The following is a 15693-nucleotide window of genomic DNA, read 5'->3' on the forward strand; positions in this document are numbered from 1 at the left end:
ACTTTCTCTTTTCCTAAAGGGTGCTTTTGATGGAGAGAGCAGCCATTTATGGGGTGATAATAAAATACTGATTTTTAATAAGTTTCCATGACATTAAATAATCACAGGAGCTTGATATTTAACATACCCCTCTATTTCTACCCACATTTTTTAACATAAGGCAATATCTATATTCTATATTATCTATATTCATAACACTTTTTGTCTTTTCCTTTTAACAGGAGATGACTGATGCAACGGCAAACAACACTTCTTCTGTTTTTATGCTTAGCAACAATAACTTTAGTTTAAGTGATAATTTAACAATAATTTTGCACAAGAACCCTAACATCACAGAATTATACCTGAATAACAACACTATTCCCATTCTACACAGCTATACCTTTTGCAATCTTTCAAAACTAACAATTCTAGATGTCAGTAATAATTCCATCCAAACAGTTGAACAAGCAGCCTTTGCTGGCTTAAATCAGTTAACAGCTTTGCATCTACAGAACAATGAAATTGCCCATTTAGATTCTAGTGTGTTTGTATTTCTAAAGAGCTTGAAGATCTTGAACTTACAAAATAACAACCTTGGACATTTTGAAATTGAAGTATCGCTTAATTTGACAACAGTTACACTATTTGGAAATCCATGGAATTGTTCATGTGGCCTGCTTAGTTTACAGAGCTGGTTGAATAATTCACAATTAATAATAGGTGAGATTAACAAAATTCTTGTGCTCTTGTCATTTTTCTTTCCTTCCAAAATTCTGGCTAGTGATGGTTGTGAAACCATCCCATGCCAGATAATCTACAAATATTTATATTGCTTTAAATACATAAAAAAATGCTATGAGAACCTATTTTAAAGAATCAAGTTCCAAAAGCTGTTCTATTGTCCATAAAAGAAAGAGGTCTAAACCATCAAACAGAAAATTACTCAGAATAATTGATAACTTCAGGATGTCAGTTCTCCCCATAACTAAGATTTTTATTAAATGAACTGATAGCACAGTAAAATGTACCCGGCTATATTATAAATGACATCCATACTCTCTCTGTCCAAGAATACTGTGACAGGATAAACAATTTTCTGTAGCATGAGACTGGTTTTCTATAAAAGGTCCATCTAGTTTACTAATTCTTAACAGAGAACATACAGACCCGAAGGGGGCAAGCTACAAATGGGGGGTGGGATTCAAGATTTTAAACAACCTGTCCTGACCTAGATAGCCTGGGCAAGCCCAATCTTATCAGATCTTGGAAGCTAACAAGGGCCAGCCCTGGCTAATATTTGGATAGGAAACCTCCAAGGAATACCAGGGTGTGATATATAAGCAGGCGATGGCAAGCCACCTCTGAACATTCTTTTGCCCTCAAGCCTCACGAGGAGTCGCCAGGAGTCAGGTTGACTTGGTGGAAAAAAAGCAGAGGAAATAAAGATTTTAAACAGCCTCTTTTTCTCTCTTGCATGCCTTCTAACAGCCAGTAGAAGGCAGTTGTTTTACAATACTCACCCCATACTAGGACTGAATTCTAAACTTCAGATTTGTCCTCCAACCCCATAAAAAGTGGACTTAAACAGATATACCCCCTCTGAACTTGGGGCAACCCCACAAAAATCATTATTCCCGATTGGCTTCCAGAAAGAAAACAACAGAAAAGGCACTACAGTAACAACCAGGGCTTTTTTCTTTTCTGAAAAAAGAGGTGCCAGAACTAAAGAGTGAAATAAAGGAGAAACACACAATTGCCCCCTCATGAACTTTTAAACATTTTTTTGAGAGTTTTGTTTCCACAAAGAGGTTCTGGAACACCATTCTGTTGCATTTCCCCAAGGAAAAAAGCCCTGATAACAACCAAAATAAGGGAGAAAGAGGCTCTCAAAAAAGTGCCAAATTGCACTTTTAAAATACTGTTTCTTCCTTGTTTGCATATATTATAAATACATCCACATAAGCAAAAGAATCTATGAAGTGCTGTATTTGTATCCCAAGTTTTTCTTGTGGCTTGAGGAACATTTGATTATAGTATTGCACATTGGTGGGTGGTACTGGATTAAAAATTGGGACTTGCTAATCTTGTTAACCAATCTGATGGGGATATTTCTGTAATCATCATAAACAGAAGCCTTAATAGAGGGAAGCTGAAAGAAGGAGCTGACAAGCAGAAATTTGGTTTTGAACTACTATTTAATTAATTTAGGCCAGGGGTGTTGAACTCATTTGTTATGAGGGATGAATCTGACATAAATGAGACCTCGTAGGGCTGGGGCTTGGGAGCCACACACAGCTCTTGCTGGGCTTGGCCACATGTGTCATAAAACGTAATTCCAGGAAGTGGAGATACAAACCTTATAAAGGACACTGAAGTGTTTTTTTTAAAGGTGCTTTCTTTGGATCTCTCTAACGGGATCGAGGGAATTGAGCAAAAGAAGCTCTGGCTCTTTCCCTCCCTCCCCAGGGTACGAGGGGGAGAAGCCTCAGTCAACAGAAGGAAGACTTCTACTATATGATTGAGAGAGTCTGGCAAAGCAAGCTTGTCCCTTTCCCCCTTCCTCCCCAAGGGAGGCATTTCAGCCAATGGAGAAAGTAGAGGCTCTGTTCTGTAACTTCTGTGTGATTGAGCAAGCCTGGCAAAACAAGCTGTGACACAGAAGGAAGCAAGACAGAGGGAGAAGGAAGCAGACTTGCCCTATTCTAGGTCCTCATACTAAGTCCTCATCCAAATCCCGGGTTGCATGTTTTAACACCTCTGATTCAGGCCCAAGAGAGGATTATTAAAGACATAAACCATACAACTAGAAACTCTAATGACAGATGCTGACCAATGTCTGGATCCCTTCAAGAATGTCTGGATGTAGATGGGTGGGAGGGAAAAAAACAACAACTAATTTTCTACTGAGAATATTCTCCAAATGAAGAAAGTTGAGCATGGTAATTTTAATCATAATAATTTTAATCATTAAAATGTTAGTATGTTCTGATATAACAATACCTTTTTAACTTTTGATTATCATATAATGTTGCAGTTTTATTTGTTTGAACATTTCTTGGCAGATGAGGCAAAATAACATTTTAAATCATATAATTAAATAAGGATCTTTTTATATGGGTAAAATGAATGGCACTAACTGAACTCTGCAATCTTTTTATTGTTTATACTTACAGAAAATGAAAAAAATACCACATGCACCTCTCCAGATAGTCTAAAAACACAACCCATCAAAACAGCACTTCTATCTAATTGTAACAGAAAAGAGGAGACTGAAGCAATCACCAAACTTTACAGTTCTATTAATTCTAGCAATGATACTGGAGCCTCTGGATATAATGATACAGATCGAAAATTATCATATTCAGGTACATTTCAGTTTTGGTTAACAGTAGTGTCCATGTATTTGGTGCTGTGAAATAGGTCTAGAAGAAAACTAGAGGATCATTTAGTTCACTGAAATAGAATTTAAAACACTGAAATATACCCAAACATAGTTTCACACAGTTTGCCTTAAAACTGCTAAAAGACCTCAGTTTTTTAAAAATAAACTTTTGTGGCTTCTCTGAAAAGACGTGTAGAATGTAGGATGCTTTGAGCAATGTTTACTATTTGAGACTAAGAAGCCAGTGTTTATTTTGATTTATGGACTCCACTTTCTTTACTGCCCTTATGCTTTTATGATATATGTCTATTAAATTTCAGGATATAACTTGATATTTATTCCAGTGCAGCTTTTGTAACTTTTTAGAATTTGTAATACATAGGGCTTTTTTTGTAGCAGGAACTCCTTTGCATATGAGGCCACACACCCCTGAGGTAGCAAATCCTCCAAGAGCTTACAGGACTCTTAGTATAGGGCTTTTTTTGTAGCAGGAACTCCTTTGCATATGAGGCCACACACCCCTGAGGTAGCAAATCCTCCAAGAGCTTACAGGACTCTTAGTATAGGGCCTATTGTAAACTCCAGGAAGATTGGCTACATCAGGGCTATGTGGCCTAACATGAAAAGGAGTTCCTGCTACGAAAAAAGAAAACAATGCAATTGTATTACATACTACAAAAATAAACTGCTTAGGTCAGGGGCTGAGCCTGTAGGTATCTTTGGAATTCTGATATATAACCCGGACATAAGTTGGGATATAAGGACTCTGAGATCTCAATTTCAATTCATATTTGATGAAAGGAGCTTTGACTCTTGAAAGCTTATACCCCCAAAATCTTCTTGGTCTCTAAGGTGCCAGTGGACTTGAATCTCGCTGCTCTACTGTAGACTAACACAGTCACCCTCTGAAACTATCTGTGAAAATGAACAGACTATGAGAAAAAAATGTGACACTTTGTACTGAGAAATGCTAAAACAATATTCCTCCCTGTATTCTTAATCATGCAGATTTCCCACCCATTGGCAAAAGCTGGAAATTTCTGATTGGTGTCTTTATAGTTATTGTTACTACTACAATGCTGATTATTACTGCCATTAAAGTCCCAGTGTGGTACCGTCATATGATTAGTTACAATCATAGCCGTCTGGATGAAGATGAATCTGGAATGTTTGAAGAAAATTTTTCCACAGATATGTGCCATTTCCCACCAGGACCAAATACCAATGAAAATGACTCCATAGTGATATTTGAACAATTTCATACATTTGTTCCAGAAGAGGATGGATTTATTGAAGATAAGTATATTGATACATGAAGACTTGCTTGACTGAATCTATTTGCCTTATGCTGTAATATTAGCACAGATCCGTAGTATACAAACTTTTATGAACTACAGAGCTAACAATTTGTTAGCTTAATTCAATCATAATATCCTTACATTTTAGTGTTTTCATGCAAAAATACTACAATGTGCTAAAGGAACACCAAGCCTCTCTTTGCATAAAGGAAAATATGATTTATATGTTTAAAAATAGGAGGAAAAACAGCATCCAGTGATAATTAAGAAAAAAGATATGTCACTAATAAAGTCTGTCAGGATATGAGTCGCTAATGAAGTTTGTCAGGAGTTTAAAATGTAACAAGCGACAAAAAGACATAACTTTCAGTGTTTGAACATAGCGAAATCTATAAGCATTTTAAAATAATTTTTACTATCAAATGGCTTTTGGTTTTTGCTGGTATACCCAATGATTTGATGACACGTACAAATTCAATGTAACATTTCATATTTGTTTGCATTTGCTAGACCCTTTTTAAAATTACAAAATCTGTATCTTAATAATTAAAGTGAAGAATTCTACAGAATGTATGAGTGGCTTTTTTGCTTTTTTAAGGTTTGTCCTGGAAGAAAACTATAATCCCATACCAGTAAAAGACAATGTAGCCAAAGCTATGGTTTCTACCATTTACCTTATACTGGAGAAAATACACTCACTGACAACATTTCACATGAGAGAGGCATATGGAACTCTTAATTGCTTCATAGCATTTAACCTAATAGGGTTTAAATTACAAAAAATTATGGTTTAAATTACAAAATATAAATTCCGTAGTAACTAAAAGGCTTTCAAATTCCAAAGTAGTGCGTTTAGGATCATGGTAATGGCACATAATAAAAAACTGGTAGCTACTGAAAGCAAAGCTGCACCACAGTGTGTATGTAGCTGTGTTTGCTATGACCATATCAACAATGTTGAACGTTTTCAGTTTTCAAATTTTAGTTTGGTGTTTCATATACTTACGCTTGTCTTTCTGTAAAAACGCTGTCTATGCTTTGAGCTTCACGGTCATTTTGTGCTCTCAACTATGAAAAAGACAAATCCATCAGAAACTTGGTGACAGCATATTTCCTACTTCTACAGCAAATATGAAAAAAATGCTATTTCCACAGCTCTCTGTTCCTCTATATTTCCTGCTAGTTTCACAGAACCATAAGACCAGGCTTTAAAAACAACCACCTGACCCCATAAATATTTACAGTTTAAAAATAAATCATGGTTTAGGGTAGCTCTGAATGCAACTTTACCATGCATGCATAATAGCTGGATTGCTGTCACCAGCAATGGAACTGCTTACCTGAATATATTAACAAATTCTTGAAACTACAGGTTCCCCTCCAACTGTCTGCTCTTGCAATAGCAATGGCTACAAGCTCATAGCTGTATTAAATAAAATGTAAGTACGGTACACCTAATTGCTGTTTGGCAGTGAAGGGGGGGGGCAATGAACAGTCCCCTGTTCCCTGTCCTTAATAGGTGACTGGCATAATTTACGAATGTAAAGTATTTTAATATAAATTCTATCTGCCATTTGATGCTAGATTGTTCTTGTTAATGAATTATTTTAAAATTGTTTTAACTTTTATTTATTGTCTATTTAAATGTTGTAAATCTACCTGCAACCTACTTTTAAGGAAGGGTGGCCAATAAATTGAACTTAATAAATAAATAAATAAATAAATAACCTGCTTTCTGGTCTCATATATGCAGAATCACAGTGAGTGAGCTGAGCAGTCGGTACAATCTTAAAAAGAGTAACACCTTTCAAACTGCATTACACTCAGTGGGTTTAGGAGGCTGTAACTTTCTTTACGACTAAACTGTGATTCATGCAGACATCTGAAAGCCTGTTTGGACGCTCATACAGTGTCTAGGTGGAGCAGGGTAATATACCCTTTCTTGGTACACTGGCAAATCTTTTAAAAATGACTGACTAGTCAGTTCAGCAGTACACACATTCTTCTCTATTGTCTGCAGAGCTATTTCATTGACAATAAAAACAGTGTTCTTCCCATCATGACCCCTTCCTTTGAAAAAAAAGTTGTGGCTTTCTTATAGTCTCTCACATTGACTAAAAGAGCATGGAGGAGGCTGCTTTCAAAAAGGCATTAGGCCAGCAGTAAAAGTGTGGACTGACCTCAAGACACACTGTGCTATGCAAATTCAATGCAATAAATAAATAAATTCTAGCAGCTAAATTTAAACCCAGTCCTATATTTTCTCATAAAGCAATTGTCTACTGTATTAATGTGAACTGCAGAAATGTAAATATTCTATTGTTGAAGAAGCATGATGCTATGCCACACCTGTCCACTTCCCTCACTCAGACGCAAGATTTTCCCTCTGTTTTTCTTTTCCTTTCTAACTGAGCCACCCTAGCGATCTGTTTTCTTCTTTCCTGAAGAAATCTGGCCAGTCAGCCTTGTCACAGTATATGTTAGCTGTTGGCTCAGCCCAGAAATCTGAGGGATCAAGAGTCCTCTTTAACATAAACTTAAATGGCACTCAAGGTGTTTTGAAATTCCAAATTAACAAAATATTTTATTTAACATAGAGGGGAAAGGTCAAATGAAATCAGGGGTAAAATTTCTGAGGTAACTCAATAAAGAAGTAAATCAGTATATGTACAGACTTTAGTTCATATGTTTCAGGCTACTGAGAGTTTCATAAACTTTCCACAGTGACTTAGGATCTTTAAAACGAGAGGCTTTTGTTTTTGTGATCCCCAAACACTCCAGTACACTTTCTTTGAGCATTCATTGACTCTTGGTTTACAGAAGGCTGGGGCACTTTATCCACTACTCAAGCTTTTCTTCTAAAAAGACCAGTACTCTTCTTGAGTTTTTTTTCGGCTCTTAAGGTTTCACAGGGCAGTTTCTAACTACACCAGACCAGAGATCTCTCCACTGTTCACAGCTATCTCCTTGTTTTGCATTGGTGGAGAAACTTCTTCTCTATCTAGAAGAGCTATCTCCTTGGGCATCTTCCTCTAACTACCCACTGCTCTTGCCAACTTCCCTCAGTCCTCTCTCTGTGCTAAACTGCTCTCAGTTAGGGCTGAGTTCAGACTGAATCCTCCTCAGCATCCAGTTCAGAAGTCTTTCTCTGTTTAACTGATGTTAATCAATCAGATCTCTTGGAGCAGCTGGTCATTCTCTTTGATGAATTAACACTTTACAGTCCTTTACCTGTTTATACAGAACTTCTAAGTCTTTAAAAGCATAGCCTATCACAGATGCAGATTAAATGAATAAGATGAGGAGAAATAATGACTATGTAGAAGCTCCCCCCTTCCCCCCCGAAAGCTGAATTAGTTTATACAGAAACAATAAATCAATACATGGTGACAAGCAAGAAGGCCTGATGAGCTGTTTATATATCTACATCAGGAGTCTAAGAAGCTGGTAATGTAACAATAACATTAAACCAAACTGCTGCAGAACACTGTCATTCTTCTCATGAACTATTAACATCAGCAGCAATAATTTAATGCTGAATTACAACCAGTCATATGGGAACACTGCAGCAGTAGGGAAAGGTCTGACAATAAACTGTCAATTCAAACAGTCAACATTGCACTGAAGTTCTAATTTTAACACTTACTAGGTTGTAGTCATTCATCACTTCCTCCATGTCAGTATTGGTGTTGAGCTTATCCACCAACTAAAACAAACATCAAATGTTTAACTATTCATTGTTGCTTCTAGATTCACACAGATAACAAGGATGTTATGAACATGCATTCCCAAATATAATTAACAGTTTTACAGTAACTATAGAAAAACTACAGAAATATCTGCACAATTGCTATTCCCAGTTAAAACCATTATGTTTAGGACATAAAATCAATATAAATATAAATAAAAATAGGTGTAACAGTTACATTGTTGAGACCAGGAATGGTGAGAACTAGATCCAAATTCATAATCAGTCACAAAGCTCAATGAGTGACTGTGACAATCACTATCATTCTCCCAATCCTTGCTATGTTAAACCCAACTCAAGGCTCTTGTGAAAATAACAGGCATAGGGGGGAGAGAGAACCATCCTTAGCTGCCTGGAGGAAGGGTAGATAGAAGTGTAGTAAATCTGGAACCAATAGCATACCATGTTGTAGTCTGCTAGCTGTCCTTGAAATTCTTTGATCTCACTAGCTAAAGACTCTGCCCTAAAGGAGAACAGAAAACAGATCATTTGATGCCACTGCTTATACATTAAAAAGCAATCAAAGCAAGTTTCAGGTTTCACCATATATATCCCAAAAATCCTTCCCTAAGGACTTCAGTGATGAGAAATGGATTTGTGACTCAAAATGCATAAATACTAGCTACTATTAAAAAAGATGCTGAGAATCCATACAACCTGACTTACCGTTTTTCATATGATAGGTAGACAGAGTTCTCTTGGTTATACATGTCAATTTCTTTCTGCAGCTTGTTGATTTCAGTGGAAAGCTCATTTATTTTGCTTCTGTAAAAAAATTAGTTACCATCTTAATACATTATTCACTCTGTTGAAGAAATGTTTAATTTAAGTTGGATGGATAGTGACAACACCAGTCCCCACCCTTCTTCTTTGGCACTTCACAGTGTCAAACCCAGTGCCCACCAGGCCCAAAGGGATTCAGGGACACACCCTGTAAAGATCCACATGCTATCCAGCTGATCAATGTCAGCTAGTCCTTTAAAAGCCAGCCTTCTGGCAATCAGCTGCCTGGCAACTCTACCCTGGGAGCAGGAAAGGAGAGTGGAAGAGGACAAACAGCTCATGGGCTTAGCTACTGGGCATTCTCCAGGAAGCTGAGGAGGAAGCTGAGGAGGACATACTGGTTGCCTGCTCAGAAGGGAGCAGAGCTAAGTGAGAGGAGGTGGAAATGAATTTTTAAATTGGATTAAAAGTATTTACACCTATCAATATGCTGGAATCTTAGTGAACAGTTTTTTATTAGGAAAAATTGAGATCACCAAGGGAACGCAAAAGGATGCCTAATCTCACCATTACTATTCATTCTAACAATGGAAATAATGACCAATAAAATCACTGGAATAAAGGAATATAAGGAAGAACTTAAAATGAAAAGCTACACAGGTGATGTTATCATGACAGTGACAAGACCTTATATCTCTCTGATATATGTAACGGAACAACTAGACAATTTTGGAACTCACTCTGGATATAAATGGATATAAACTGAACAAAAAGAAAACCAAGATAATCCTATTAAATACAAACAACAAAAAAATACAGAAAATAATGGGATGCCTTGTTACAAAAAAATCAATAAACTATTTGGGCATCAATATAACAGGTCAATGTAAAAATCTATATAAAGATAATTATCAAGAAGTTTGGATAAGTATCACTGAAGACTTGCAAAGATGGGAAAAACTGAAAATTTAATGGCTAGGCAGACTATCTTCCATTAAAATGAATGTCTTGGCAAAGTTGTCTTTTTGTTTCAAATGCTGCCAATCGATATAGAAGAAATGTTTTTAAAAAAATGGCAGAAAACTATAAACAACTTTGTATGGGATGGACAGAAGACAAGAGTAAGATTTAAAATAATGCAAGATGAGAAAAAGAGAGGAGATTTGACAGCACTGAATATCAGACTGTACTGTCAAGCGGCAGAACTAGGTTGGATATCAGAATGGATTATAAACCCAGATGAGAGGAATATTAAATTGGAGACAGCAGATACAAAGGAAGGAATCCACAACTACTTATGGACCAAGAACTATTCAAAAACAAGATGGCACTCATCTAGTGAGAGATGGATTGCTGAGAATATGGTTTCAATGCAAAACCAAAATAAGCCCACCTATTTTGCCATTGACATCTTCAATTAATGTTTACTGTGATGCATGCACCAGGAAAAAATTGATCATCTAACCAAGGGGTGTCAAACTCATTTGTTATGAGGGCTGAATCTGACATAAATGAGACCTTGCCAGGCCAGGCCATGTTGGGCTGAGCCATGTGTGTACCTATTTAAGATTAGGTAGCAGAGATATAAACTTTATAAAGAACACAGACAAACACATTTAAACGGTTTTTTTAAAAAAAAAAAACTTAAAACATGTTTAAAACATTAGCACTCGGTCTTAAAGGTGCTTTCTTTGTATCTCTCCCATGGGATCCAGGGACAAAGGACAAGAAACCTCTGACTCTTTCCTTCCTTCCCCAGGGGACCAGGATGGGGAGGAGCCTCAGCCAATAGAAGGAAGGGAGACTTGGCTCAGTAGCTCTGCTGTGCAACCGAGAGAGCCTGGCAAAGCAAGCTCTGCCTCCTCCCCAAGAGAGGAGCCTCAGCCAATGGAGAAAATAGAGATTTCGCTCTGTAGCTCTTGTGCGATTGAGAAAGCCTTGCAAAGCAAGCTGTTATGCAGAAGGGAGCAAGAGAAAGGGAGAAGGAAGCAGATGACAGCCAGCTGCTCTGGGGCCTGATGGGAATCCTCTGAGGGCCTGATTTGGCCCCCAGGCTGCATGTTTGACACCCCTAATCTAACCTATGATTACATGATAAGGCACGGGAGAATAAATTCTTGGAAAGATATACAAAATGAAGGAAAGAATATTCAGTGGTTGACGTTATCATCAAATGGCATCAAAAATACAAAGAACTAATAGCAAAAGAAGGAGATCATCTAAGACAGAAAATGATATATGAAAAATTGATCACAGGCACTCTAAATAACCTATTAGGAAAAATATATAAAATGCTATTGCAATATGAAACAGAAAGAGAACAAGTGAAGGACTGTATAATTAAGATAAGAATTAAAAGATAAAGACCAGAATAATTAAGAGACAGAATCCAGCAACACACGTCTATAATGTTTATGTTTAGAATGATCTAACGCTAGAAATGTTAGGAATGAAAAATATAGGAATTCAGACCAGAACAAAAGTATATAAGTAATTTGTAAATAACAAAATAAGATCTGTTCAACAATTTCAGTGATACAGAAAAATGTGGTTAGTTATAATTTACTAGACAATATTTATGATTATAAATGATGGTTTTTTCTCTTTTATTGATATTTATGCTCTTGTCAATAACATATGAAGTACTGTAGTATTTCTATCTTACCTTTTTTCAATGTTCCTATTGTTTATATAAAATTAAAAATATTATTTAAATTAAAAAATGGTCTGATGGGAAAGAGAGGAGAACAGCTGCCACAGAGGAAAGACTTAAAGACTCTTTCTCACCCCTGCCAGGACTGCAAGGCAGAAGGGAGAATAATGGATCCCATGTACACACTGTGTAGAACCACAAACCCCTCAATGAGGCTAGCCCACCATTTCTGACACAAACTTCTTACATGGAGATGCCACGCATACTCATGAAAATTATACTTCACATACCTAAGCACTCCAAGGTAATATGATTTATCCATAACTTGTCTCTGTGGTCCTAACAAAGAAAAACGAATATCAGTGGGATTTTTTTAGACAACAACTCAAAGTACAATCTAGGAAGGGGGGCACAAAAGTGCTCAGGGAGCTGATCATCTGCTAGAATAGCATATCCCTGAGATATGCTGGCAGAGCATCCCAGCACCACTGCCACTTGCTAACTCAGCCCCACTGGCACTACCTCCTGTGCCAGCATGGGAAGAAGCAGGCCCAGGGCATTGCAGGAGTTAAATCAGCTCCCTAAGCCACCCCAGCCTTGGAATGCCCCCAAACAATGATACAGAGCTATGTCTATAAAAACTGTGGCATAGCCTATAGACATCCATGGGTGCAGGAATAGCAACCCCCCAATAGTTCCTATGACCCCAAGACTCCAAGAACCACAGGAGGCTGAAGTGCCCTACAACTGTTAGCCCCCATCCAAACTGCAGCCAATGCCAGCTCCTGGTAGCCAATATAAACACTGACTCATGTGTGGGCAGGATAGATGTCAAGTCATGTGGCATGGGACTACACTGGTCAGGCCTGTGACCACTGGACTTAGCATCTCGCATCACTGCATCAGCTCAAACATATATTCAGGGAATGGCTGCACACTATGAGAGCACAACTTGCTGACAGGGCAGAGATGAGTAGGGGACCAGCCACAGAATGCTAACAGACCCATGCAGGCCTTATTCCCCCAAGGAAGGTGCCTGCTTCCAACAGGAGGGCTCATCCCATGACTTTTCCCCAGAGATGCTGATCTGGAACAGCCAATGAAGTAGGCTACTATGTGATGTAACCAAAGAGCAGTGGCAGGCTATTTGGAGTTCTTCCATATATAAAACGAAGGCAATGAACGTGCAACTTCAAGCCATTAAAGTTCTCACGCGCTGGTATAAGACCCCGGTGCAATTATCACACTCCTTCTCTACTTCGCCCCTCTGTTTTAAGAACTGCGGCCAGAGAGGCACATTCTTTCACTCCTGGTGGCTCTGCCCCGTTATACAAAGCTTTTGGAGGCTAATTTACCAAGAAGTACATGCCCTCACCTCATACTCCCCACCTTTCATGCCGGAGTACGCTCTCCTGAACCTTGTAGGCACCTCACGCATTCCTGAGCACGCGGAGGAACTAATTTCACATATGTTCGTGGCAGCTAAATTTGCAATTGCCCTGGTTTGGAAGCAACACACTCCTCCCTCGAGACAGGCATGGTGGCTGAAACTATGGGATTATTTTGTTTTAGATAAGCTCACCTATGACTTAGATCCTCGTTGCTCCTCCCAGACCGCTTCCTCGGACTTCGTGTGTAAATGGCGTCCCTTTATTGATAAAGTCTCAAAAGACAGCAGAAACCCTAATGACTCACACCATGCTATATTAATGTCATGCCAACTACTGTTGTAATTAGTTTTTTAATGGTTAACATTGTATGTATCCACTTCCTCACTATATATTGGTATATGCTATGCATCTGCTGATGTACTACCACCTTTGTACCTTGAACTTTATACCAATAAAGCTTTTATATTAAAAAAAAAATACTATGTGATGGCAGAACCTCCGGTCAGCCCTATTGATAAGTATGCCACAAGACGGAGCAAAATGACCTCATGTCCCCTACCAGCACCTGTTGTCTGTCCAGACCAGGGACTGTAGTTGCATCTGAACAGCTGCAGAAAATGGCCCAGGGGCTAGTGCCACCACAATGAGCTAAAGCCCCTAGGGAAGCTTCCTTGAGTCCCATTCACAGCTGAGCCAGGACTACCACACCGTTAGAGAGGGCACTTGACTGATCCCTAGCCAAGGTGGGATGGCAGCCACAGGTAAATGCAGGAGCCCAGGGGATGGTGGCCAGGTTTGCATTCCAGTAGGTGCAGCACTGTTAACATGGTTCCTCCTTGGGTGGGACATGTCCAACTGTTGTCCAGAACAGTCCATGGCAGTGGAAAGACTGGAATGCACCCCCCCCCCAGGAGCTCCTAACCTAACAACTGGGAAGTTGACAGGCTGAGGGAAGTGGGGGGCAACCCTATGGCTGAGTCCACAGAAAACACAAACATTAACAGACAATCAACTTTATTGTGAACATACTAACGGCAGCTTTTCAACACTAATAACAACACAAGCAACCCAGCAACAGAGGGTACCATGCCCTGGGGAAACGACAGTCAAGGTCGGATGGGTGCCTCCACCTGGCTAGGGAATGCTGGCTAATAATCCCCTTTCATTTCATTCATTACCTTTCATTCCTGTTTTCATTCCACTCAGTCCTTGCTGAGTCACTGGACGATCTGCAACTTTGATCTGTGAGGAGAACACCACTCCAGTACCTAAAGGAACACCACGTGTACCAGGTCTTGCTGTGCCTGGAGGGATCTGAAATAAATATTGGAGAGAAAACTGTTAGGCTGCTGGGGAGAAATTAACCTTGGGAAGAATAACATTGGCTATTCTGTTCTGCAACTTATAAACAGGCCTTAAAATGAGATAAATTTAATGTCTAGCTACATTTTAAATACAAATTCATCTGTAAGAAACTTACAGTGCAGACACAAAACAAAATGTCACACCAGAATAAATAGAAAGGAAATATGCAGGAACATAAGGAGACCAAAGTTGCAAGATTTTTAAAAAAATAATTCTATATCGCTCACAATACATATTATACTTTTGATCCTTTTATCATATAGGTTTATTTATTTAACTTACCCCACTACCCAATAAAGCTGCAGATGGAGGCCGTAATGAGGATGATGGCGGTCGGGCTCCCAGCCCCATGCCTGCTCTTGAAGAGGGACGAGATGTAGGCGGCTTGTGATTACTTGCCATTTTATTCCTTTTCTTTAAAATTTCCTTCTAGAAATAAGCAAATATTACACATTGAGACCTCAGTATAGGTTTTCTATATATGAGACTGCTAAGACTGATAAATAAGACTCACTGAAAAAGTGATGTATCTGGCACACGTAGTTTTTTTGTTTTACACACACACGGCTTTTTTTTAACAGGAATGCACAGAAACACAGTTCCAGCTGGCTTCGTGACAGGGGGTTTGGCCTAATATGCAAATAAGTTCCTGCTGGGCTTTTTCTACAGAAAAGGCCATTATATTATGTAAATAATGCACATACATGTACACAGCGCTTTTTCTGGAGGAAAAATGAAGATGAACAGAGATAGAACAGAATTCTGAAATCTCTTTGTGGAAACTAGTGTTGCCAAGTTCCTCTGCCGCTGCATCAGGGGATGAGACATCACCCAGAAGTGCATGTGGTGTGATGATATCACCCAGAAGTGCAGTCATCGTGCTGGGGATGTCACGTCAGGGACACTCTAAGACTAATGATAAAACTCTATGGTATCATAGAGTTTTACTGTGAGCTCTGGTGCATCACACTGGGGACACTCTAGGATACCATAGAGTCCTAGAGTGTCCCTGCGCGACATCCCTGGTGTGGTAACGCCACTTCCAGGTGATGTCATCACACTGGGGATGGCGTGAAGTGACAGGATTCTTCAGTCCTAGGCTTGGCAGTCCTAGTAGAAACAATATTCTCAAAAAATCTTTAAAAGTTCAT

General features: G+C 38.7%; 2 protein-coding genes across 2 annotated transcripts in view; one reads left to right on the top strand and one right to left on the bottom strand.

The window, feature by feature from the left end:
• IFT74 (intraflagellar transport 74) overlaps positions 1 to 14965 on the bottom strand; it is a 52298-nt gene extending 37333 nt beyond the window's left edge. The window contains exons 1-7 of the mRNA XM_060237189.1: positions 14825 to 14965; positions 14356 to 14491; positions 12077 to 12125; positions 9077 to 9175; positions 8813 to 8873; positions 8309 to 8368; positions 5669 to 5730 (exon numbers count right to left, since the gene is read on the bottom strand). Coding sequence (XP_060093172.1) covers positions 5669 to 5730; positions 8309 to 8368; positions 8813 to 8873; positions 9077 to 9175; positions 12077 to 12125; positions 14356 to 14491; positions 14825 to 14944 — 587 coding nt within the window. The 5' untranslated portion in view covers positions 14945 to 14965. The remainder of the gene's footprint in view (positions 1 to 5668; positions 5731 to 8308; positions 8369 to 8812; positions 8874 to 9076; positions 9176 to 12076; positions 12126 to 14355; positions 14492 to 14824) is intronic.
• LRRC19 (leucine rich repeat containing 19) lies at positions 228 to 4764 on the top strand. The gene is made up of 3 exons (XM_060236395.1): positions 228 to 702; positions 3156 to 3347; positions 4373 to 4764. The coding sequence occupies exons 1-3, from the start codon at positions 264 to 266 to the stop codon at positions 4678 to 4680; spliced, it is 939 nt and encodes a 312-aa protein (XP_060092378.1). The 5' UTR covers positions 228 to 263; the 3' UTR covers positions 4681 to 4764.
• Positions 14966 to 15693: the final 728 nt, after the last annotated feature.

This window comes from Heteronotia binoei, chromosome 4, assembly GCF_032191835.1.
Source record: "Heteronotia binoei isolate CCM8104 ecotype False Entrance Well chromosome 4, APGP_CSIRO_Hbin_v1, whole genome shotgun sequence".
Classification (NCBI taxonomy): domain Eukaryota; kingdom Metazoa; phylum Chordata; class Lepidosauria; order Squamata; family Gekkonidae; genus Heteronotia; species Heteronotia binoei.